Source organism: Salminus brasiliensis, chromosome 13 (assembly GCF_030463535.1).
Source record: "Salminus brasiliensis chromosome 13, fSalBra1.hap2, whole genome shotgun sequence".
NCBI classification, from domain to species: domain Eukaryota; kingdom Metazoa; phylum Chordata; class Actinopteri; order Characiformes; family Bryconidae; genus Salminus; species Salminus brasiliensis.
This window is the reverse complement of record NC_132890.1, coordinates 27,722,173-27,747,117: the sequence shown is the minus strand read 5'-3', so window position 1 is coordinate 27,747,117 and position 24,945 is coordinate 27,722,173. Positions and strand designations below refer to the sequence as shown.

Below are 24,945 nucleotides of genomic sequence, written 5' to 3'. Positions count from 1 at the left end.
TATTTACACCCCCAATACAGTACATACACTTAGATCACTAGTAAAGGTCTTTCAAGGCTTAATGCATTGGCTACTTCAGGAGAAAATATATGGAAGCGAGTGTAAAAAAGCCAGGTTAGGCCATGGCGTGTTATGCTATGCTATGCTGTGTGGTTCCCTTTATCCCACCTTAAATGGAAAATCGAGGACATCTTAGCATTTTCTTACCCCAACCAAAGTCACATAATTATTATACAGTATACTTCTATATTTATATCATTCATCAATAAATTCTATGGCACCTTTAAGAACATCTTAACCGACAGAGACAGTGTTCAGAGTGATGCTCGCTTGACCATTTAAGAATAATTTGTATGCCAACAAAGAAATCCAACCAGAAGAAGGATTCACAGTTGTCAGAAAGTCAAAGCAACACCTTGCCAAAATCCTTCTAGTGCAACGTTTCCACCTAGACTGTCAGTAATTCACCAATTGATGATCTGGGAAATATTAACCTAACATGAAATATTACATTAATGGAAATTGTGTTTGGAATCCTGCTTCATCATTTTTTTTCTGATTCATTACCCTGTAAATACAAATGTGAGGTGGCCTTCATGTGTCTGTAGGTGAAGCGTGCTGGTGGACTATTCATCCTGCCTCCAAGCAGAGGTCAGAAGGTGAGAAGGTCAGAGTGGGTGACGACCTCATCCTGGTTAGCGTGTCATCTGAGAGATACCTGGTAGGATTCACTCTCTTGCTCCTCAGCTTTTTAGCTGCAGTTCTTTTCACACAACTTACTTACTCTCTCCCAGCGTATTAAATACTATTGTAACAGCATTTGGTGTGTTTCACTGTGTTGTGTGCTGTATGCGTGTAAAACTCTTGTGTTTGTGTTCTTGCAGCATCTGTCGTATGCCAGCGGGGATCTGATGGTGGATGCCTCATTCATGCAAACGCTTTGGAACATGAACCCAGTGTGTTCAGGTTGTGAGCTTGCGGAAGGTGAGCGCCTTTTCTTTTCTTTTTGTTTGTTTTCTTACAGTTATTCCCTTAAATCCCAGTTTTTTCTTCCTAAGGCTTTATTGAATTGAAAGTAATGCAAACTAACTGAGTTATCCCTGAATTATACAAGTGAGCAATGAAAGCCTGGACCTGCCATTGGGTTAACTAGATTTCAGTTTGAATCTGCACTGTAGTTATGGGTATTTATGGCTACACTTTTCTCCACTACAGGATACTTGACTGGAGGCCATGTTCTGCGCCTGTTCCATGGTCATATGGACGAGTGTTTGGCTATACCACCACCTGATCAAGGAGAAGATCAGCGCAAGTGAGAAAAGAGACAGCATCGGCTTCAGCAAGAACTCAGTAGAGTGTTTGCCAACACTGCTTAAACTGCCTCTTTCTTGTTCTTTCTCCCTCTCTCGCGCTCTATTTCTGGTTTCTGCCTCTTGTTTCCCTCTCTCTCTCTCTCTCTCGCTCTCTCCCTCTCCCTGCTTTATCAGGATTGCCCAGTATGAGTCGGGAGCTGTGTGTAGTCAAGCTCGCTCTTTGTGGAGACTTGAACCTCTGAGAATCAGGCAAGGAGAGTGTCTGTTCTTTTGCAGATATGCTTTTGCTTACTCAGTGTTTAGGGGAGTAGCGATAGTTCCTCAGCCGGTGAAGATTCCTCAGCCAGTAGTGAGACAGTTTTTAGGTAACATTTTGTTGTTACTGGAGACTTAAACTTCTGAGCTCGTTATCTGTGGAGGCTTGAACCTAGCCTGTGACTGGCAGGGAAGTCTATGAGAAGGAGTGTGGTTCTCGACCGCTGATCCCCAGTCACTGGATCGGATCGGGACATCCCTATTGACTGCACTTCCTAAACGTTTAGGAGAGTAGCAATAGTAATATGAACCAGTAGTGAGAAGATTGTTAGGTCATATTCTGTGACTGGCAGGCAAGTCTCTACTTGTAGAAGTAATGGCGCTGCTATACTGTTTAAGCAGTAATAGCTACATTGGTCCTTAAACTCCACATAATTGGTAGATTTTTAATATACAGTTGAATACAAATGCCCACCCTAATCTTAACTACTGATATCTGATACTCTTTAATGCTTGTTCCCTGTAGCTGGAGTGGCGGCCACATGAAGTGGGGTCAAGCGTTCCGCATTCGCCATATCTCCACGGGTCGCTATGTGTGCCTGGATGAGGAGAAGGGTTTGATGGTGCTTGATCCAGAGAAGGCCAACACAAAACTGTCTGCTTTCTGCTTCCGTGCCTCTAAGGTCTGTATAAGTATTTTTGGAAGTCTTCAGGTTACTAGAAGTGCTGTCAGTGTAGCTGTTCCAGAGTCCATTTCCTCTGATCTCCCTCTCTCCTTTTTCCCTTCTGTCTGTATTACTGCTTGTCTCTGAGCAGGAGAAGGTGGAAGTGGCTAAGAAGCGGGATGTGGAGGGTATGGGTGTACCTGAGATCAAATATGGTGAGTCCATGTGTTTCGTCCAGCACGTCTCCACAGGCCTGTGGCTCACCTACGCTGCCCTCGATGCCAAAGCAGCACGTCTGGGTACCATGAAGAGAAAGGTACGGGACAGACTCAGAGACCCCTAAGGATGTGGATGAAATCTTATTCACTATGCACTGTCTTGTTTCATGATGGTTTTCCTGCTTCCCTTTTTGTCCTTCAGGTCATTCTGCATCAGGAGGGCCATATGGATGACGCGCTGTTGTTGTCGCGCTCTCAGACAGAGGAGTCTCAGGCAGCACGAATGATCTACAGCACCACGGGCCTTTTTATGCAGTTCATCAAGTACGACAAGTTCATCAGTAGCTACTCGCAGCACTTTTAATCAGACTGACTTTTCAGAGTCAACCGTGATTTAGCTGGCTAATTCCAGAAAGGAGTCAGCTGGGACAGGGTGGTTTAGGACAGTTTGCGTTATAATAGGGGTTTGCAGGCAGGTGTACTGTTAAATGACGAGTCCCTTATGTCTCTTTTTTATGTGTTTATTAATTATTTAATTCATTAATTTATAATATGTGCTTGGTCTACTCATTCTGTGTAGAATTGTTCAAAGACGTGAACAAAAGCTTACTCCCTGTGCTCCTACAGAGGACTGGACTCTCTAAGTGGAAAGAACAGGGCTGCGGGGCCAGTCTCTCTGCCCCTGGACGGTGTGATCCTCTCCCTTCAGGACCTGATCCACTACTTCCGGCCACCCGAGGAGGAACTGGAGCACGAGGAGAAGCAGACAAAACTGCGCTCACTGCGCAACCGCCAGAACCTCTTCCAAGAAGAGGTGTGTGTGCATGCATGTATGTGTGTCACTGCATATGGCTGCTGAGAATTTTCCGCAGTCAATGGCTAGTCTCTCAGACCTAGATTAATAGCTCAATTTTAGATCCAAACTAAGTAGACTTTCAGAGGTAAGTCTGTTGGCCTGGTTTGTAAAGCTCCAATCTGTGATGTCTTTTGCCAACCCGTCTGGCCAAATGCAACACTGATTGACTGGTTTGGTCTCTGATTATTCCTGATTGCACTGTAGGGGATGATCACCATCGTGCTGGAGTGTGTCGACAGACTGAATGTGTACAACACTGCTGCACACTTCTCAGAGTTTGCTGGAGAGGAGGCTGCCGAGTCCTGGAAGGAAATAGTCAACCTGCTTTATGAACTGCTGGGTGAGCCTAATGCCATACTACCATAGACATAGACATAGATGTGCGACTGCACACACACACTGCTCGTCCGGTCCCTGTAGAGAAGTACTGTCAATAAAACAGGACTGTCTGGAGTAGATAAAGATGAACCTAATGGCACCGTGCCTTATGCCAGGTGTAGACAAGGGGGGTGTAAAGCCTCCCAGCATTGAGCTGTGGAGCAGTGTTCTCTGTAATGATGGTGCTCCATTCAATTTTCAATCACTTTTGGGATGAGTTCAGAAGTTGGGGGTGAGGTGGGGTGGTGATCCTCCAACATCCTGACCTCACTAACGTTCTTGTCACTGAATGTAATCAGATCCTCACAGCAATGCTCAGAAAATCTAGTAGAAAGATTTCCCTGGACAGTAGACACAATTACTCCAAAACAGGAAAAACTTGCATTAATACCTTTGATTTTGGAAGAAACAGTGAATGAGCAGGTGTCCCAATACTTTTGTCTCAATAGTGTGTTCTCCATTTTTGCTGATTTTCACTTATTTGACATAATGTGAATCTGGCAGTTTTCACAGTCATGATTCATAGATCAATAGAAATGCTCCAAAATAACCTGGAATAAAGTATTTTACATTGACTTCCATTGAATGTACAGAAGGTTTACTTCTTCACCTGAGAAGTTGCTGTTTTGGTTATGCAGGTTATGGCGTGGACTATCTGGAAACCAATAATATGGTGAAATATCTTCTAAAATTCAATGATGGAGGGTTAAGCAGATGGCAGATGGTTGCTATGTGACTCAATTAACTATTTACTCCTAAATAGTGCAGCATATTATCCCTGTTCTAAAATTATCTCTCTTCATCATAATGTGGGAAATGTCATCTGAGGGTTTTTGTATGATTGTGTGTCATTTGAGTAATGAATCGGTGAAACAGGTGAAAGTAACCGTGAGTTCTTGTTTTTCTAGCTGGTCGAACATAGTTTGCTCTCTCATTGCTTTCTCTCTCTTTCTTTCTCCGTCTCTCTGCAGCCTCTCTTATCAGAGGGAACCGTGCTAACTGTGCTCTGTTCTGTGATAATCTGGACTGGCTGGTCAGCAAGCTGGACCGTCTGGAGGCTTCCTCAGGTGCGCACTGATCTTTTTCCCTCTTACACAGCAGTGGGCAAAAAATACTTCATTGTGATACTTTTCAACATTTTCAGGATAAATAATATGTATCACAGCTTCTTGATGAAGAGACATGATATACACATAGTTCTAATTTAAAAAAACTCTTAATGTTGGCTTACATTTGCTACAGCACAACCAATTAAAGCAGCATTATGTGAGAATTGGTATTTTTATTTCCGACTCCCTCTACAGTTAGGGTGTGTATTTCACTTTTACACCATTGCTGTAAATACAAATCACACTTTAAGCACCCCCTCATGGACAGAGGTACACATTTCTTGACAAGTGGAAGTGAAAGAAGGTTGTGGACTGATGTGGTAGAAGAATATATACTCGGGAACCCCTTATGCAGCTCCACCGAAGTTTCATAGTGCAGTAGCAGCGTTCCAGTCCGGAGTGGCAATAACAGACGCCGTTTACAGTCAGTGGAAAATCAACATAATTCTGAAGCTCTTATTTTAATTTAAAATTGCTACATAATGTGCTTTAAACAGGACTGATTATAAACTTTGTAATGAAACCAGCTTAGAATTGTTCGCGTTTATTCCACAGCAATAAGATATCATCATACACACCTCTACTGCCACATCTAAGTGACCTCAAAATGCTTTATGCCTCGCGCCTTCAGTAACTCAACTTTCTACTATTGCGTTTACCCTCTGCAGGCATTCTGGAGGTGCTGTACTGTGTTTTGATTGAAAGTCCTGAAGTTCTGAACATCATCCAAGAAAACCACATCAAGTCTATTATCTCTCTTCTCGACAAGCATGGACGCAACCACAAGGTAGGCTTATCCTGTTTGAAATGAACAGAGACAAGAATAAACACAGCCTTGCATTCACAAGCACAAGCAAACACATTCAGACTAGAAATGCCTGATCTCGTCTTTTTGCTCCATCAGGTTTTGGACGTGCTGCGCTCTCTGTGTGTGTGTAATGGTGTGGCTGTGAGGTCCAATCAAAATCTGATTACAGAAAATCTACTTCCAGGCCGTGACCTTCTGCTACAAACCAACATTGTGAATTATGTAACCAGGTAAGACACTACTTCTTCCTAACCTTTGCCCCCTGATTTTTGCCCCCTGAGTGTCAGCCAATTCCAATCTTTGTGTTTCTATAAATGATGCAGACACACTATTTAGGTGAGATGTCCGGGGAAAGCTTTCTACTGGAGTTTGGAGCATTGCTGTGAGGATTTGATTGCATTCAGTGGCAAGAGCATTAGTGAGGTCACCCAGCTCCTCCCAGAAGTGTTGGCTGGAGTTCCATTATTCTAGAGAACACAGTTCCACTGCTTCACAAATACCCCTCTAGTCCACACCTGGCATTAGACATGGTGCCAATAGGTTCACGTTAACCTGCTCCAGAGAGTCCTATTCTATTGTCGGTACTTCCCTACATGGACTAGACAAGTGGTATGTGTGTGTGTGCATTTACACATCTGTGTCAGCAATAGGTACAACTTAAAGTAGCTGAATACAATCATTAAAATGGGTGTCCACAAACATTTGGACATATAGTGTATTATGCATCTATTTTTAATACTAAAAGTTTTTTTTTTTCTTTTTTCAGAAACTATGCTATAGCAAAAACTAGTGCTAATAGTGCCTCCCTGTGGAGAATCTGTAGCCTGCTCTCTCAGTGTCTCTCAGAGAGTATGTATGGATAATGACTAAACTGGACTAAATGTTATTTCAGTTACATGTGTCAGCGTTTTTATAAATAGGAGTGCGAAATGCTGTTTAACAGTTGCTATCTCAGCATTTTTACACTGAATTAATAATCAGTGAGAAAAATTAGTATAAAGATAACATATTTCAATTTAAAGATACAACATCTGCTTACATTCAAATAAATATCTATAAATTCAACTTTTCCTTCACTCCTGTGTTGGGAAAAAATCCTCTCTTCGCAGGGTGCATATGTGCGAGTGTGAAAAAACAATGGAAAAAAGAGAGAGGCGTAGGTGTTTTCTCCTTTATATATCTCTCCAGGTGTGACAGTCTGTCTGCAACCACCTACTGCACCCACACCACCATGGCAGAGCCAGATAAGGTCACAGTTTCAGCGCCAATAGTAGAGCTAACACTACTGATACTAAAGTAGTGTTGGTTAATGACCAACACTGACCAATGACCAGCATTTACTAGAACACTAGAGGACCAACACAATAAAGTGAGACTGTGAGACTGATATGTACCTAACTGAGAGTGTTATAAATCTATTTTCTCTGCAGTGTGAGGCCCAATATCTTTCTGGGCACGTGTGAAGGCTCAACACAGTATAAGAAATGGTACTATGAGATGATCGTGGACTACGTAGAGCCATTCGTGACACTCCAGGCCACACATTTGCGAGTTGGCTGGGCTCTGACCGAGGGCTATAGCCCATATCCTGGAGGAGGAGAGGGCTGGGGAGGCAACGGTGTTGGAGATGACCTCTACTCATATGGTTTTGATGGCCTTCACCTCTGGTCAGGTGAGTGGGATCATGTAAATAGGATGTAGAGGTACTTTGTCAAGAAGTACAGATGATATTATTTGTGGATTTGAACAGTGTTTTTATGCACATTGAAAAATTTAACTAATAATAAAGGTATTAGTCCTGTAATATAAAAATATGCACCAAGTATATACATATATTTGATATAAAATACTGTATAAATACTAATAGACTATATTTAATATTTATATAAAATTATTTATATAATATATATAAAACAATACTAAAATACTGTATAAATAAATATATACATTTCTAATAAAAGTATTTGTTGTCTTTAGGTCATGTGTCTCGTCAGGTAGCGTCACCCAGTCAACATATCCTGGCAGCAGATGATGTTGTGAGCTGCTGTCTGGATCTGAGCGTGCCCAGTATCTCTTTCCGCATTAACGGTCATCCTGTTCAGGGAATGTTTGAGAACTTCAACTTGGACGGCCTCTTCTTCCCTGTCATAAGCTTCTCAGCTGGAGTCAAGTAAGAACCTGCATCTCTTGCTTTAGCCGACTAACTTTTTAAAATTGAACCTCACTCTTTGCTAATAAACTGCTAATAAGCATTACTTTTTGATTTATTACTAATGTGCCCTGTCTTCACTTACCTGCTTTGTCTTTGATCTCTTAGAGCTCGATTCCTTTTGGGTGGTCGTCATGGCGACTTTAAGTTCCTCCCTCCTCCTGGCTACGCTCCGTGCTACGAGGCTCTCCTGCCCAAGGAGAGGATGCGCATTGAGCCCATTAAAGAGTACAAGCATGACTTTGATGGAGTCAGAAACTTACTGGGCCCCACACAGTCCCTCACACACACCTCATTTACACCCTGTCCTGTGGACACTGCTCAGGTGCTCCCTCCACCCTTTCTATATCTATCTATCAGTATCTCTCTCTTTCTCTTTATATATATATAAATGTATAATCCTGTCTGTCCTTTAGCACTAATAGTCTTGCTGCAACTGTGTTTGGGTAGATTGTGTTGCCTCCTCATTTGGAGCGAATCAGGGAGAAGCTGGCTGAGAACATCCATGAGCTGTGGTCTGTTACACGCATCGAGCAGGGCTGGACCTATGGGGTGGTAATGCACCTTCTTGCTGTCTCTCACAGACACACACAAACACACATAACCATAAAGCACTTCCTATAAGTGTTTATTTTATCTCTCTTTACTGCCTGTTTTCATATATGCTTTCTTTCTGTCTCAGTCGCATCTAATACGCTGTCCTCTTGCTTTCTCAGTTCCGAGATGATAATAAGAAACTACACCCTTGCCTGGTGGACTTCCAGAGCCTGCCAGAACCAGAAAGAAACTACAACCTCCAGATGTCTGGAGAGACTTTAAAGTAAGTGAGAATTCCCACCTGCTTCCAAAACTACTTACTTACTCTGTATCGCTATAGTCCAGTGAAAAACTTGAATCTCCATTTTTGTCTGTTTTTAGTTTTGTTCATGGTTTGAACCCTGTAGCTGCTCTGTACACTGTGTAAATAATTCTGGATGAATAGATTAACAGAAATGCTCAAAATTACTTGGAATAAACAACTTAGATTTTACATTGACCTTCAATTAAAAGTAAGAGCATTTGTGCCGTCTCCTGAAAAGTCACTATTTTGGAGATACATGTTTTTCATTGGGCAGCGACAATATTTTCAGGTCATATATGTTTTTGCCTCTTTGATTCCTAATTATTAACTATTAGACAAATTAGATTTTAGATGTATCTGTTTATACATTTGTACGACATGTATTTTTTGTGAACCTCCCCAGGACACTCCTGGCTCTGGGCTGCCATGTAGGTATGGGGGATGAAAAAGCAGAAGAAAACCTGAAGAAGATCAAACTGCCCAAAACGTGTGTATAGTAACACTATTATACTGGCCTTTAAATATATCTTTCAACTTTAAGCGGATAATTTTTGTGATATGGTTAAGCCTGTTAAAACATATTCTCTCTGTCTCTCTTTTTCAGGTATGTCATGACCAGCGGGTACAAGCCAGCCCCTCTCGATCTCAGCCATGTGAAACTTACGCCCAACCAGAACCAGCTAGTCGAGAAGCTGGCAGAAAATGGCCACAATGTGTGGGCACGAGACCGAGTGAGGCAAGGTTGGACCTACAGCATTGTACAGGTACCTGTGCATTCAAGAGGTTCAGACACTCCTGCTGCTGCAGTTGAGATTGATGTAGACACCTAATACTAGAGCTTGCTAGAAGTTCTCAATTTAGATCTATCTCAATCTATCAGTCTTATACTAACTCATCCTCCCTGTTCCTCAGGACATCATGAATAAGCGTAACCCTCGTCTGGTTCCGTACAACCTTCTGGACGAGAGAACCAAGAAAACGAACAGAGACAGTGTGAATAACGCTGTGCGCACCCTTATTGGCTACGGATACAACATTGAGCCCCCAGACCAGGAGAGCAGTGAGTGCTTGCCTTTCAGTTGTTTTTTTACGACAGGTGATTTACGCTGTTATGTTATCAACATTGTCTTGTGGAGGTCCCTGAGTGGTCCAGGGGACTAAGAAATGCCACTATGATCCAATGATATCTGGTTCGAATTCCAGGTCATGCTGCTTGCCGTCTTTACCCTCCTACTCATATATATATATATATTTTTTTTTTTTTATTTTTTTTTTTTTTATAAATTATATTTGAAATTTAAAAAAATCTAAATTACAGAGAAACTTTAGGCTCTGTGCACCCACATAGTGTGTAAAAAGGTCTCCAGCTTAGGTGCTCTTGTCTGCTGTGCTTGTGTTCTGTTTCTCACTCCACAAACCACTCTGCCTTTCTTACTGACAGGTGGTCATGCGTTGGACAACACCCGTGGGGATAAGGTGCGCATCTTCAGAGCTGAGAAGCAGTATGTTGTGACCTCAGGAAAGTGGTACTTTGAGTTTGAAGCAGTGACCACTGGAGAGATGAGGGTGGGCTGGGCTCGGCCGAACGTTCGTGCAGGAACCGAACTAGGAGCTGACGAGCTGGCTTATGTCTTCAACGGAAACAGGGTGGGTATCGGAAGAAGTACTTCCTACAGATTATACTGTACACACAGTAGAAGCTCCGCTGCATAAACGGTGTCAGTATATGACAAATACATGACAGGCATGGCAGTGATTGGTGATGATAAGCCAAATTATTTTTGCTGTGTGTGGTTACTCTCCTACCAGGCTCAGCGCTGGCACATCGGGAATGAGCCGTTTGGTCGGCAGTGGCAGTCTGGGGATGTCGTAGGCTGCATGATCGACCTTGTGGAGATGAACATCATGTTCACTCTGAATGGGGAGATGCTGATAAGTGACTCTGGGTCAGAAATGGCCTTCAAAGACATTGAGGTTGGAGATGGTGAGTGAGAGAATCCCTCACTTTTAAAATGAAAGATGCCACAACTGGTTCTGGTTAAATGATGCCATAGAAGAACCGGTATTGGTTCCATAAAGAACCATATTTATAATAGAGATGTGTGAGTGTGAGGAACCTTTTAAACCATCTCTTGATGTAAAGCATTTTTTTAAACCTTATTCTCTGTTTCAAACATGGTTCTTTTTTGGAACTCTGAAAACCGTTTGTGGTATGTACTCTAGGGCACCTGGTCTTTGGGCTTGTTGAGTTGTAGTAATTTGAACAATCCTTTGAATAATGAAAAGGTTGTTTGGATTTAAGTTTTATTTTTTTTAATCCTCTCTTTCCTTTCTTTCTTTGTCCACCAGGCTTCATCCCTGTGTGTGCTTTGGGCCTGTCTCAGGTAGGCCGCATTAACCTAGGCCAAAATGTTAGCAGCCTGCGCTACTTTGCCATCTGTGGGCTGCAGGAGGGCTTTGAACCTTTTGCCATCAACATGAAGAGGGACATCACTATGTGGTTCAGCAAGAGTCTGCCCCAGTTTGTCCCTGTGCCCACTAACCACAATCACATTGAGGTACTTCCCTCAAAGTAGCATGTTTTCCATGCCTCCATTACATCTCATAATGAGAGTGTCTCGCTTATCTTGATATCTCTTATCTGTTCTCCTCATTCAGGTGTCTCGTGTGGATGGTACAGTAGACAGTGCCCCCTGTCTGAAGGTCACCCACAAGACATTTGGCTCTCAGAATGCCAACACAGACATGCTGTTTTTTAGACTGAGCATGCCCATTGAGTTTTATGAGACATTCAAAGTGCCTGCAGGCACCACCCCACTCACCCGCGCCCTCACCATCCCGGAAGACGAGGTGCTGGAGGTGGATCCCGACTCCGACTTTGAGGTGCTGAAGAAGTCGGCCAGCCGGAAGGAGCAAGAGGAAAAGGAGAAGGAGCCATCAGTACCCAGAGAAATCCCTAGCATCAAGGAGAATGACAAAGACACGGCATCTGAGAAGGGGAAGAAAAGAGGGTGAGAACAGAGGAGCGTCACAGAATGAACATGCACTCTGAAGTCTTTACTATGCAGTCAATATAAGGACAGATGTTGTCATTTTTGTTGTTCTAGTTCTGTACTCGTAACCAGTAGGCCAGCGTACCAAGCCGTAACAATTAGCATTATATTGTCTCAACCAGATAACTTTCAGTGTAAATCTTTTTGACCAGTGATATTCATTTACTGTAGTTATATAAAGTATATTGCTGGGTTCGCCCCTCATTCACTGCTTTTGCATCCCTCAGTTTTCTGTTTAAGGCTAAGAAAGCAGCAATGATTGCTCCCCCTCCTCCTCCTCCTGTTATGCCCCGTTTGGTGGAGGATGTTGTGCCAGATGACCGCGACGACCCAGAGATCATCCTTAGCACCACTACAGTGAGCCCCTCTCAGACAGAGATATACTTAGTTACACTACCTAATGTCTATAGGTAGCATTTGTTTACCAAGCAGGCATCTGCTGTTAGTTTGACGTCAAAAACATGCAGTCTTTATATTTTCTTTATATTAAATAGATGTTGAAATTTTAAACCAACAAAATAAAACAAAAACAGCTAATGATGTTAGAATTTAAGTTAAGATTATGATTATGACATTCTGCGTCATAATATGAGATTCTGCGTCACTATGACGTTGGCGTAAGATGTTTGGAATGTTGAAAGGGTTTTGGATTATGACTACCTGACACCACAATTGTAAACCAACAAAAAATCTATGTCTAATGATGTTAGAATGTCACATCGAGTAGACGTTAAAATTAAGATGCTTACCAGACATTGGGTTTGGTTCGTCATACCACATGAATAAATATCAATATTCTGATGTTGGATTAAGACACTTGGAAGATGTTGGATCACAGCTTAAAACCAACAAATTATCAAAAGTAGCTGTCGTCCTACTACATCAAACTCTACATTCTATTCTACATCAAATTGATGTTGGCATTAGATGTTGTCCAGACACTGAATTTTGGTCACCTGACGTCACAACCTACGTTCAACCTGATAACAATGTCTACTGTTGAAGTTGTTATATAAACTGATCTCTGACTGTCTTTCTCTGTGCTCAGTATTATTACTCAGTGCGGATCTTCGCTGGTCAGGAACCCGGCGGGGTTTGGGTGGGCTGGGTCACTCCTGACTACCACCAGTATGATCTCAACTTTGATCTCTTCAAAGTGCGCACCGTGACAGTGACAGTGGGAGATGACAGGGGCAATATTCACGACAGGTGATGAGCTGCATCAAAAGCATTACACCTCAACATGACCTTTAGCTGTGAATTTATCACTCTCCGGCATTTAGACATGATGATATGAATGTAAACAATTTCATTTTAAATGATTCATTTGTACTGAATGAGCACACATTGTATAGACACTGTAAATGTGTGGATTTGAATGTCATGTAAACATCCTAACTGGTGACTCAACAAATACTACTGCCATTCCTGTATTAAAATATGCACCCAGCCTGTTTGCTGCTTATGAATATGTAAACCCTGATGATCCACTTTTCCACACAGCATAAAGAGGAGCAACTGCTACATGGTGTGGGGAGGGGACCTGATCAGTGGTTCCCAGCAACGTTTTAGCCAGGAGGACTTGATAGTTGGCTGTCTGGTTGACTTGGCAACAGGCCTCATGACTTTCACAGCCAATGGGAAGGAAATCAACACCTTTTATCAGGTGAGACTGAGTTATCAGAGCAGAGATGTTGTACCTAATAATACCTAATTATACCCTAAATATAACTCCTGTGTAAAGGACCTAGGCTTTCTGGGACAATAATGAGCTATATATCTCAGCTGTAAGCATTTCTAATTCATAAAAACACTATTATTAAACTCAATACTAAAATTGATTTATTGTGATTTGATGTAAGAGTGTCAACATAATAATTTCCACATCTATTCTTGTGGAAGCCCAGTTTTTACAGTTACAGTACACTACCTAGTTTAAGTCTTTTATTTATAAGTAAATCAGATAAACTGTTGGTGGAACTGAACAAATACATACAGTAGGCAGAGCATCCAAATCTGTGCTAATTTAACTATGTTCTTCTAATCTACATGTCGACTAGTGACATACTGGCATACTGCAGACGAAAATAATCATCACGACTGCCTAAACGCTGTGCACAGTACTGTGTATGCTATATATGCTGTGTTTATTCCTGCTGCTCCACATCATTTATAGTGGTCTTATCTTTTGACACACTACGATGGGTGCTTTTCTTTTCAGGTGGAGCCCAACACCAAGCTGTTCCCTGCCGTCTTTGTTCAACCCTTCAGTCAGAACATGCTTCAGTTTGAGCTTGGCAAGCTGAAGGTCAGTCCTCTCCCTTACCCCGCCTTTGTTTTAGTTCTGTAGCATCCACTCAGTTGAAGTAGTGCTCATCTATATCTCTCTGTTTCCTCATCTCTTGATCTTTACCTCTCACTCCCTATCAGAACATCATGCCTCTCTCAGCAGCCATGTTCCGTAGTGAGCGGAAAAACCCCGTTCCCCAGTGTCCACCCCGTCTGGACGCGGAGATGCTGACTCCGGTTATCTGGAGCCGCATGCCCAATCATTTCTTAAAGCCTGAGGTGGGCAAAGTTAGTGAGAGGCATGGATGGATGGTAGAATGCACCGAGCCGCTCACCATGATGGCCCTGCATGTTCCAGAGGAAAACAGGTGAGCAACAACAAGGGACACATATGCTTGAAGTGATGATAAAATAGATGATAGAGTTAATATCATTATTTAGATATTGCCTAATGCCATGGAACTGTATTGGAAATCGTATACTTAGAGTCATCCTTAATGTATGTTTTTTTACAGTGATTTACAGGATTCTGTTCATTGATATTTATCATTTTTGTGCATCAGGTGTATCGACATCCAAGAGCTCTCAGAGCGTCATGACTGGCTGAAGTTCCACTACCACACACTGATGCTGTACTGCGCAGTGTGTGCACTGGGTAATAACCGTGTCGCTCACGCTATCTGCAGCCATGTCGACGAATCACAGCTTTTCTATGCTATTGAGAACACTTACCTGCCCGGCCCCCTACGCAGTGGCTACTACGACCTACTCATCAGCATCCACCTGGAGTCTGCCAAGCGCAACCGCCTTGGAACCAACCGCGAGTTCATCGTGCCAATGACGGAGGACACACTCAGCATCACTCTGTACCCTGATGCTGAGAAGGCCCATGACCTGCCTGGTGTAGGCCTCACCACTTGCCTGAGGCCCAAGCTCCACTTTTCTCCCATCAATTTTGTGGGCACTGACCCAGACCTCTACACTCTTAGCCCTATTTTCCCTCTCCAGGTATGGTACATGGCAGTAATAGGGTGCTTTTCAATGAAGATGATGGGGCTATTGTAGTAGGCTAAAGGAAAGGAAGTAAAGGAAGCATATATTTAGTAATTAGCATATTGTCATCTGTATAATTAAATAATCATAGTAATAGCAGACATATTTTTTATATATAGTGAAAAAATATTTTACTGTAACTGTAAGTATCAACTATTTGCCCTTCCTAATGTCTGCTCTTTCTCTGTAGGAGCTGAAGACCAAATCCCTAAGCATGTTGACTGAGGCTGTCATGGATGGTAGTCAGGCCATGCGTGACCCAGTAGGGGGCAGCGTTGAGTTTCACTTTGTCCCCATCCTCAAACTCATCAGCACTCTCCTCATCATGGGCATCTTTAACGACGAGGACGCCAAGCACATCCTGAAGATGATCGATCCCAATGTGTTCGGTGATGCCAAAGAGGAACAGGGAGGAGAAGAAGAAGAAGAGGCTGCTACCAAGGAGGGAGGAGAGGAAGCGAAGGAGGAGGAAGAGGCAGCCGAGGGTGAGGAAGAGTTGGTGGATGAAGGCGTGGGAGAGGAAGAGGAAGACGAGGAGCTTAAGGCCCTTAAGAAGGAGGAAGGAGAAGAAGGAATAGAGGCGGAGAAAGCGGAAGAGGAGCAGGGAGGAGAAAAGGTGGATGGAGAGAAAGCAGAAGAGGAGAAGGAGGCGGAGGAAGGAGAAGGTGAGGGGCAGGAGGAGGTGGAGGAAGCTCCAGAAGAGGGGCTGCTGCAGATGAAGCTGCCGGAGTCAGTCAAACTGCAGGTTAGATACTTTTATATGTTTTGTTTATTACAAATTCATTACTATCATTTACAGCATTTAGGAAAAGTTACAAAAGTGCTTCACTGTTCACTCTGCAAAATACCCTTAGCTAGTTTCTCAGAAGATACTTCTGAGCACACTACTAAACACAAAAGTCAGTGTGGAGACCACAATACTCGGCACTACACTAAGTTCTCTCGGAAGAGGAGGGTCTTCAGTAAGCATTTGAAGACAGCGAGCGCGTCTGCTGTTTGGACACCCAGGGGAATTTCATGCGACCACTTTGGTGGAAGTCTAGATGCTTGTCCTCTGTGGATCTTAAAGGATAACTGATCAGGTCAAGCCCTACTTGAAGCTTGAAGGGATCTTGGTACTGATCGACTTTTGACCATTGTCGTCAAGCACAGAGGGGCTGCTTTGTTCAGGGTTTTGAATCTGATGCAGGCAGCTACAGGAAGCCAGTGAAGAGAACGCAGTGACATGGCTGAACTTTGAAACGTTGAAGACGACCCGTGCCGTAGCATTTTGTATTAACTGCAGGGGTCTGATGGCGCACAAAAGGAGACCGTCCAGAAGAAAGTTGCGTTAATCAGCTCTTGAATTGACAATAGACTGAACAAGCACCTGGGTGGCCTCTCTAGAAAGGAAGGGTCGAATTTTATATACTGACTTTATATGGAACTGACTTTTTTAACATATTTTTGTTCCTTGCTCAAAATCCTTTTAACCCTGTTGAAAGTGCAGAGTTTAAGGTTCAGTTGATATCATAAGAAACATTACTAAAGATTTTGCCATGATTGGCCAGAATTAAACACCAAACTGTGTAGCAAAGTAAACAAAGATGGTAATGTTGTTACAGAAATGCCATCTCTTTTACATATATCATTAACTTTTATCCAACATCTTATCATCTTATTGTCCGTCCCCATCTCTGTCCCTCCCTCTCTTTCTCAGATGTGTACCTTGCTGCAGTATTTCTGTGACTGTGAGCTCAGGCACCGGGTGGAGGCTATTGTTGCCTTCTCTGATACGTTCGTGAAGAACATCCAGACAAACCAGCGTGAACGGTACAATGAGCTCATGAGAGCCTTCACCATGACGGCCGCTGAGACGGCCCGCAGGACCCGAGAGTTCCGTTCTCCTCCACAAGAGCAGGTGAAGCACACACTCGCATTGTTCTCATGTTACCTCAAACGTTTAAGAACACCTTCCCTTCTTTTAAAAGAAAAGCACTATAAGCACTGAACTTTGGTATGAAGTACTTAGCTGGACATGATGAACTAAGATTCTTCTCAGCCCATAAGGCCTGACAGCCACGATGTAAAGACACGCTATAACCCCAACAGCCTTCAATTTGTGATGTGGAGTCACTCAGGCATGGAGAGGCTCTGAGTCACACCTCAGGTGGTTGGGCCAACAGTACTCACAGCCACTATGTAGACTCACTCCAGGAAAAAAAAATGAAGAAAAATCGGACCTGCAGTGTAGAGTCTGTCTGGCGGCTGGCCAAGCAATTCACCAAGCCATGGTGTAAAGTCATTTCAGTGGCTGACCTAGAAGACCTAAAAGACGAGCTGTGATTTAAAGTCTCCCTGGCAGCCGGCATTGCAATCCTCCTGACTGCAATGTAAAAACACTCAGTGGGGGGCCATGAGAGAAAAGAGTACCCATGACCAACATGGAAACATAGAAGTAATCATAAAGAACAGACAGCAGTACAAAACAAAAACGCTAACCAAAATGAAGCGGCAGACAATTAGGAATGCACACACACATACACACACACACACACACACACACACACACACATACAAATACACACACATATAGTAAAAAGCAACTTTTAAGTGTTTAAGGAACTTTGCGTTTTGTCCAGGTTCTTCTGCTGACTAACTTTAAGCACAGTCCAGATGATGAAGACTGTCCAGTGCCTGAAGAGGTGCGGGAATTTCTCCAGCAGTTCCACAATGACATCCTGAATCACTGCGGTCAGTTTCAAACACATTGCAGACCAAAACTGCCCTTTAACTACTGCAGCAGATGTCTTTACATATGTGTCTTTACACAAGTCTTTACATATTCAAGCATCACCCTCTGAAAGATGTTGATTATTTGATTTCTGTAATTTCAGGTGTGCATGTGGAAGAGGAAGAGGAGGAGGAAGAGGTAGATACTTCACTGAGAGGAAGACTGCTTAAGCTGGTGGACAAAGTCAAGAATCTTCGCAAGAAGCAAGAGGAAGAGGAGCCAGAGCCAGAGGAAGAGACCAAACCCAGTGAGTAACGCAGGTTTTAGGAACATAAAATAAAGTTGAACCCTTTCACAAGTATGGTCCCACCCATGGAATTTGAATGTTCAGCTTTTCAGAATTTCCTTGCGAAAGGGTTATATCAGTCATATCTAGATGTATCTGCTTTTAAACATGTAATTGAATAACTTCTGGATTCTTCTTCTTACCCAGGTACTTTACAGGAGCTGATCTCCCACACAATGATTCACTGGGCCCAAGAGTCTTTCATCCAGAACCCAGAGCTGGTGCGCATGATGTTCAGCTTGCTGCACCGGCAGTATGACTCTCTGGGCGAGCTGATCCGGGCCCTGCCCAAGGCCTATGCCATAAACGCTGTGTCCGTGCAGGACACCATGGACCTGCTTGAGTGCCTGGGCCAGATTCGCTCACTGCTAATTGTCCAGATGGGGCCAGAAGAGGAAAGGCTCATGATCCAAAGCATCGGGTTAGTTCTGCGTGCTAGTCAGAAATGTCTGATTAGAAGATTGAGGACATTATATAATACTGTATTCTCTTTAGTAATCATGGCCTATTAGGGTATGAGTAAGCACTACATCAAATGTAAAGAACGAGGGCTTGTGCTGATTTCCCTGTTGCAACACACCATTAAATCTGGCAGTTAACAATCTCAAAATGAGAAATAGTCGATATATATCCAAGTGTTTGTGGGCACCCCTTCTAATGAATGCATTCAGCTACTTTAAGTTGCACCCATTGCTGACACAAATGTGCAAATGCACAAATACCGTCTTGTTCTGTAGAGAAGTACTGACAATAGAATAGGACTCCCTGGAGCAGATAAACGTGAACCTTTTGAGCACAGTGTCTAATGCCAGGTGTGGGCTAGAAGGATATAAAGCCTAGCAGTGAAACTGTATTCTCTGGAATGATGGTGCTCCATTCAATACTTTTGGGATTAGTTAGAGATTTGGGGATACGGTAGGGTGGTGATTGTTCATAAAAAGCCTTCCCTGGACAGTAGAGAAAGTTACTCCAACAAAAATCTCTTTTTAAATGGCCTTTATTTCATAAGAAACAATGAATGAGCAAGTGGCCCAATACGTTTGTTCTTATAATGTGTTTGGACTACTTCTGAGGATTATACTTATTCAAATATATCCATTTTTTACAGTGTAAGTATGTACCAAATGTGCCATAATGAATAAAATGACAATATTTTGTGTTGTAGGAACATCATGAATAATAAGGTCTTCTACCAGCACCCCAACCTCATGAGGGCACTAGGCATGCATGAAACGGTTATGGAGGTCATGGTCAACGTGCTGGGAGGAGGAGGAGACTCAAAGGTATTTCTCTACTTCTGCCAGATATCAAATATCAGTTTCTGAAATGTATTACAGTCACTTTGATGAAGCACTGTTCTTAAATATCGCTTTGTACTGTCAAATCTTTAGCATTTTAATTTTATTAACTCACTGCTCTCTCTGAAGGAGATTCGTTTCCCCCAAATGGTGACAAACTGCTGTCGCTTCCTGTGTTACTTCTGCCGTATCAGTCGGCAGAACCAGCGCTCCATGTTCGACCACTTATCCTACCTGCTGCAGAACAGCGGCATTGGCCTGGGTGAGACTCCTCACAAATCATGCTGATGAGAGGACCTGCTTTACACATGATGAACAAATATTACACCTATAATAGCTGTAAATACTGCATGTATTAATGTGATGATGTGGCCATTCTGGCTGGTGACTCAGTGTGACTAATAGGAAATATTACTGTTTGGTTAGGAATGCGTGGGTCTACTCCCCTGGACGTAGCTGCAGCCTCCTGCATTGACAATAATGAGCTGGCTTTAGCTCTACAGGAGCAAGACCTTGAAATGGTAAAGCATCTTGTGAAATTTGTCCATCCCACTATGTTTTTCTTTTTTGCACATTTACCCAAATCTGTGGATGTCAAATTAAATAGATCATGTTCTCGTTATCTCATCCAACAGGTGGTAACATATCTTGCTGGCTGCGGCCTGCAAATGTGTCCAATGCTGCTTTCTAAGGGCTATCCTGACATTGGCTGGAATCCCAGTGGTGGAGAGCGATATCTGGACTTCCTCCGCTTTGCTGTATTCGTTAATGGTGAGTGGAGTGGGTTTAGGGTAAATTACCAGGTCTTTCAGATTGTCCATAATATTACAGCCTCCTGTTTGAAGATAGGGGGCAGTGTAAAATTCCTATACAGGCTTGATCTTCTGTTTTTCTTATGAAACAATGTAATGCACTGCATATTAATTTGAAAATTTGTGTGTATAGCCGATAATTGATGAGGGCCCTGTATGCATTAGGTTTGATTAGGGTAAATCAATTTCAGGGTGTAAGTGGATCATATATTGAAATTGTGGGGTTTTATTTATATTGTAAGCACCCCGAAAAATTAGTCACCAAGTGTTTTTCAAGCTCATAGTACCTTTAGGATCTTGCAGATGTCGTTGCACGAGGATGATTGGGCTATAAATACCTGTGGCTTGTGTAATGGGATTCATAGATTGAGAAGAGGTGGTAGTGAATGTGTTGTTTGATGTGTGGAAAATGGGTCGCATGGAAGATGTTAATTTGGGGCAAAAAGGAGTATTTGCATTTGGGCGTGCCAAAGGCCATAGTGTGAATGAAGTAGCTGAAGCCCAGTCTACAGGAACATCTTGTCATTGTTGAGCAGAAGTGAGCAAAGGCCTCTTGTGTGCCACTCTGCTCCATATGTTCATGGTATGCAGTTCCCTGCGGAGTGTTTTTCCAAGCGAAACGATTTTCACTCATAAGCCGTGAAACACGGCGGCGGTCCATGTCCTTCAGGTTTGTTTTTCGTCAAGAATTTCCAATAGAGTTTAGACCTGTATGACCATATGCTTTGATACATCTGCAAATTTAACTTCTTCCTTCACACTATGGCCCGTGGCACACCCAAAAGCAATTAGACTGTATTGCTAATCTGCTTTGCGACCCATTACATACATCCAACGAAACATTCACTGCACTGTACCACCTCTTCTGAATCTATGAATCTCGTCACAAACCCCACAGGAATTTATAGCCCATTCATCCTCGTGCAGTGCTATCTGCAGGAGCCTGAAATTACTAACACCTTGAACATTCAAGGTCACTATTATATTTTTTGTCCGGGAAGCTTATATTTATATGTATTATATTTATATTCATACTGTGTTTTTAGTATTTGTTATACTAAACTGTATGAAAATTAGCTTATTAGCTAATTCTGGTACAGATTAGATTGGAGATTCGTGTAATTTGTGCATTTAACAAATAACTAAACTTATGATATGTAGTGAGTAACAGCAACTGGACCTCCTCCTGCAGGTGAGAGCGTAGAGGAGAACGCTAACGTTGTGGTACGTCTACTGATTCGTCGGCCTGAGTGCTTTGGCCCTGCCCTGAGAGGAGAGGGTGGGGCAGGTCTACTGGCTGCCATGGAGGATGCCATTAAGATCTCGGAGGATCCGGCCAGGGATGGGCCTACGCCTAAGAAAGACAGACGTTTCATGTACGACTGGACTGATAAGAGTAGCTAATGCCAAAACAAAAGAAAGCATTGTGATTTGTTCCTTGCTTAGACCTCAAGTGATGTGTGTATTGTTCTTAATTAATAGGTTTGGAGGGGAGGAGCAGCATGAGGAGAATAGGGTGCATCTCGGAAATGCTATCATGTCATTCTACTCGGCTCTGATTGACTTGCTGGGCCGTTGCGCTCCTGAGATGCATGTAAGTTTGACATAGTGGACAAATGCTTGGTTCCTTAAATGAATTAAATTTAACCATAAGCCACACTTCTGTTCACAGTTGATCCAGGCTGGTAAAGGTGAAGCTCTAAGAATCAGGGCTATCCTGAGGTCTTTGGTGCCCATTGAAGACCTGGTGGGAGTCATCAGCCTGCCTGTGCAGATTCCAACCTTTGGCAAAGGTATAATAAGAGTGATTTTTTTTTAATATCTTACATAGATGTCTTCACCTTTGTTCGACTTTATCTCATTCTTCTCTCCTGTTTCCTCCTTTTCGATGGTCAGAGAGTCAGCTTGTTGAACCCAAGATGTCTGCCAGTTTCGTGCCAGACCATAAAGCCTCCATGGTGTTGTTCCTGGACAGAGTGTATGGCATTGATAACCAGGACTTCTTGCTACATGTGTTGGAGGTGGGCTTCCTCCCAGATATGAGGGCTGCAGCTTCTCTGGACACGGTGAGATGTTATTTCAGTTTGCTCTGGATATTTCTCTCCAATAACAAAGAAAGCAGGCTGGCTTTCACATACATGCAAATGCTGTGCCACACAATATTCACCCTTGATCTAAGACGTCCGAATTTGCCTGAATGTTGTGATGTCATGGGCTGCAAATGATTGGTCTGAAAATGTATACATGTTGTTGTATTTGGATTCTAGGTGGCGTTCAGTACCACAGAGATGGCGCTGGCTCTAAACCGTTATCTGTGCTCTGCTGTACTGCCTCTGCTCACAAAGTGTGCCCCGCTGTTTGCTGGCACAGACCACCGGGCCATCATGATTGACTCCATGCTGCATACCATCTACAGGCTGTCCCGTGGCCGCGCCCTCACCAAGGCCCAGAGGGATGTCATCGAAGACTGTCTCATGTCCCTTGTCAAGTCAGTCTTCTTTTTCTTTCTTCTTTCTTCTTTCTTTCTTTTTTCACAAAAGATGATTAAGTAAATTGATTACAGAGTGTTTAGTTTAGTCTAAAGTTCTCCTAACTCACATTTTTTTAGTTTTGCATGTCAGTCTGGGCAACAGTACATGTTGAGTAAAGCCTTAAAAATGTTATGAAAATGAAAAAGAATTTAATCAGATTTGACTGTTTACTGTTTATTCCCATAGGACTCCCCCTATCACATTACGTCCTCCGACTGGGGGACTTTTGACTATGGAGTGCTGAGCCTTTGCTGGGATTTGAACTTCTGATCTTCTTACACTGGATGAGCAGCAGTTAGACTGTTGTACCACTCTAGAGCTGTCAAATCACACTGCATAAAAACACATTTCTGAGTAAATTTACCATGGCTTCACAGCTCTAAGGTGGAGCAACTGTCCAACTGCCAGCCTGTCAAGAGACAAGAGATCATAAGTTTAAATCCTGTCAACACCACAGTTCTTCATTGTCAGGAACCTGAGATTATCGATGGGGATAAATAGTAAAGGAACACAGAGATAGACAGCATATTTCAGCTGTTTATGAGTTGCCTCAACTCAAAATGTATTATTGACAAAATTGAGATGCAAATGTGAGTTAGGAACACTTGTGACTACACAAAATGTGGGTAAATTTGTTGGTTAGTAAAAAGTTATAAAAAAAAAACATTGGGTTGTTATTTTTTAGGTATCTACATCCATCAATGCTGCAGCATCTTCTGAGGAGACTAGTGTTTGATGTGCCAATCCTTAATGAGTATGCCAAGATGCCCCTGAAAGTATGCAAACTTTTTTCTCATTTTATTTTCTGATAGAACGCCAACACAAAACAGTTTCATGTTGTCAGTTATAGCTGAGGTGACTGTTTCTTTCAGCTGCTGACAAATCACTATGAGCGTTGCTGGAAGTACTACTGCTTACCCAACGGCTGGGCTAATTTCGGCATCACATCAGAGGAGGAGCTGCATCTGTCACGCAAACTTTTCTGGGGAATTTTTGAGTCTTTGGCACACAAGGTGAGGTACAAAAACAGTAAATGTGTTAGAGAAGGAAGCACACACATGCAAACCCGTTCACACTATCAGACATGTTCTTACTATGTTCTTCTGTTGGCAGAAATTCGATGCAGAGTTGTTCAAAATTGCCATGCCATGCATCTGTGCCATTGCTGGTGCCATTCCTCCAGACTATGTAGATGCAAGCTACTCTGCCACAGAGAAGAAAGCCACTGTTGATGCTGAAGGCAACTTTGATCCCAGACCTGTGGAGACCACCAAGTGAGTCAGCTGCTCTGTGTGAACATGGCGTGAGGGGTTTGCTGGGAGACAAACTAAGCTTTACAAGATGAAAACTAGTATGATTCCTTAACAACCTGCTTGGTTCTTCACAGCACCATCATCCCAGAGAAACTGGACGCCTTCATCAACAAATTTGCAGAGCATACTCACGACAAGTGGGCTTTTGAGAAAGTCAGTGAAAAAGCCACACTTCTCTCATAAATGTATCACTTGAAATTGCTGGGCAAAGTTTAGTGGGATTTCACCCAAAGGATTTTCTTTGTTTCCTTTCAGATCCAGAACAACTGGACATATGGAGAAGCACTGGATGAGAATGCCAAGACCCATCCTATGCTTCGGCCGTACAAGACATTCTCTGAGAAGGTTTGAACATGTGCTTTCCCTCAGATCACACCAGTTGTGTGAGACTGTAGTGACTGTCCATTACAGACAGCATGAACTGTATGTTTAACTCCAGTTAAACAGAGTCCAGTGACTTTGATGCTTTGGTTTATATGCAAATACTAAGCAGGCTGCCATATTCTGTCTTCCAGGATAAAGAGATCTATCGCTGGCCCATAAAAGAATCCGTTAAGGCCATGCTGGCATGGGAGTGGACTTTAGAGAAAGCCCGTGATGAAGGTGAAAAAGCAGAAAAGGCTGCTGCTGCTGCTGCCACCACAAGGAAGATCTCCCAAACTGCTCAGGTAAAATAGGGATGAATAGGATAGACCCATGGAGTGAAATGGATGGAACATATAGCTTAAAAATTTGCTTTCTTTTTCTTCAAAGGCCACATATGATCCTAGCCAGGGGTACTCTCCCCAACCAGTGGACTTAACTACCATGGCCCTGTCCAGAGAACTGCAGGTACACTACTATGAAGATTTGATGATGAGGGTTTACTTAGGCAGTTTTTTGATA

The 24,945-nt window shown here is 42.8% G+C and overlaps 1 protein-coding gene across 9 annotated transcripts in view; it reads left to right on the top strand.

The window, feature by feature from the left end:
* LOC140575472 (ryanodine receptor 1-like) overlaps positions 1 to 24,945 on the top strand; it is a 93,513-nt gene that overhangs the window by 29,681 nt on the left and 38,887 nt on the right. For all 9 annotated transcript variants that reach the window (XM_072695819.1, XM_072695824.1, XM_072695817.1 and 6 more), the window contains 51 exons: positions 609 to 721; positions 885 to 984; positions 1,216 to 1,312; positions 1,488 to 1,562; positions 2,095 to 2,251; positions 2,385 to 2,549; positions 2,654 to 2,775; positions 3,079 to 3,265; positions 3,512 to 3,647; positions 4,657 to 4,752; positions 5,463 to 5,581; positions 5,699 to 5,832; positions 7,033 to 7,274; positions 7,580 to 7,772; positions 7,920 to 8,136; positions 8,262 to 8,366; positions 8,528 to 8,631; positions 9,056 to 9,139; positions 9,257 to 9,416; positions 9,565 to 9,712; positions 10,094 to 10,299; positions 10,462 to 10,636; positions 11,002 to 11,210; positions 11,311 to 11,663; positions 11,933 to 12,062; positions 12,754 to 12,914; positions 13,209 to 13,371; positions 13,927 to 14,013; positions 14,136 to 14,362; positions 14,558 to 15,002; positions 15,238 to 15,792; positions 16,747 to 16,947; positions 17,669 to 17,780; positions 17,924 to 18,067; positions 18,254 to 18,527; positions 19,272 to 19,389; positions 19,534 to 19,666; positions 19,831 to 19,925; positions 20,040 to 20,175; positions 21,409 to 21,592; positions 21,699 to 21,810; positions 21,889 to 22,009; positions 22,113 to 22,282; positions 22,484 to 22,704; positions 23,433 to 23,523; positions 23,620 to 23,760; positions 23,861 to 24,021; positions 24,135 to 24,213; positions 24,316 to 24,405; positions 24,576 to 24,728; positions 24,814 to 24,891. In XM_072695819.1, coding sequence (XP_072551920.1) covers positions 609 to 721; positions 885 to 984; positions 1,216 to 1,312; positions 1,488 to 1,562; positions 2,095 to 2,251; positions 2,385 to 2,549; positions 2,654 to 2,775; positions 3,079 to 3,265; positions 3,512 to 3,647; positions 4,657 to 4,752; positions 5,463 to 5,581; positions 5,699 to 5,832; positions 7,033 to 7,274; positions 7,580 to 7,772; positions 7,920 to 8,136; positions 8,262 to 8,366; positions 8,528 to 8,631; positions 9,056 to 9,139; positions 9,257 to 9,416; positions 9,565 to 9,712; positions 10,094 to 10,299; positions 10,462 to 10,636; positions 11,002 to 11,210; positions 11,311 to 11,663; positions 11,933 to 12,062; positions 12,754 to 12,914; positions 13,209 to 13,371; positions 13,927 to 14,013; positions 14,136 to 14,362; positions 14,558 to 15,002; positions 15,238 to 15,792; positions 16,747 to 16,947; positions 17,669 to 17,780; positions 17,924 to 18,067; positions 18,254 to 18,527; positions 19,272 to 19,389; positions 19,534 to 19,666; positions 19,831 to 19,925; positions 20,040 to 20,175; positions 21,409 to 21,592; positions 21,699 to 21,810; positions 21,889 to 22,009; positions 22,113 to 22,282; positions 22,484 to 22,704; positions 23,433 to 23,523; positions 23,620 to 23,760; positions 23,861 to 24,021; positions 24,135 to 24,213; positions 24,316 to 24,405; positions 24,576 to 24,728; positions 24,814 to 24,891 — 8,279 coding nt within the window. The remainder of the gene's footprint in view (positions 1 to 608; positions 722 to 884; positions 985 to 1,215; positions 1,313 to 1,487; positions 1,563 to 2,094; positions 2,252 to 2,384; positions 2,550 to 2,653; positions 2,776 to 3,078; positions 3,266 to 3,511; positions 3,648 to 4,656; positions 4,753 to 5,462; positions 5,582 to 5,698; positions 5,833 to 7,032; positions 7,275 to 7,579; positions 7,773 to 7,919; positions 8,137 to 8,261; positions 8,367 to 8,527; positions 8,632 to 9,055; positions 9,140 to 9,256; positions 9,417 to 9,564; positions 9,713 to 10,093; positions 10,300 to 10,461; positions 10,637 to 11,001; positions 11,211 to 11,310; positions 11,664 to 11,932; positions 12,063 to 12,753; positions 12,915 to 13,208; positions 13,372 to 13,926; positions 14,014 to 14,135; positions 14,363 to 14,557; positions 15,003 to 15,237; positions 15,793 to 16,746; positions 16,948 to 17,668; positions 17,781 to 17,923; positions 18,068 to 18,253; positions 18,528 to 19,271; positions 19,390 to 19,533; positions 19,667 to 19,830; positions 19,926 to 20,039; positions 20,176 to 21,408; positions 21,593 to 21,698; positions 21,811 to 21,888; positions 22,010 to 22,112; positions 22,283 to 22,483; positions 22,705 to 23,432; positions 23,524 to 23,619; positions 23,761 to 23,860; positions 24,022 to 24,134; positions 24,214 to 24,315; positions 24,406 to 24,575; positions 24,729 to 24,813; positions 24,892 to 24,945) is intronic.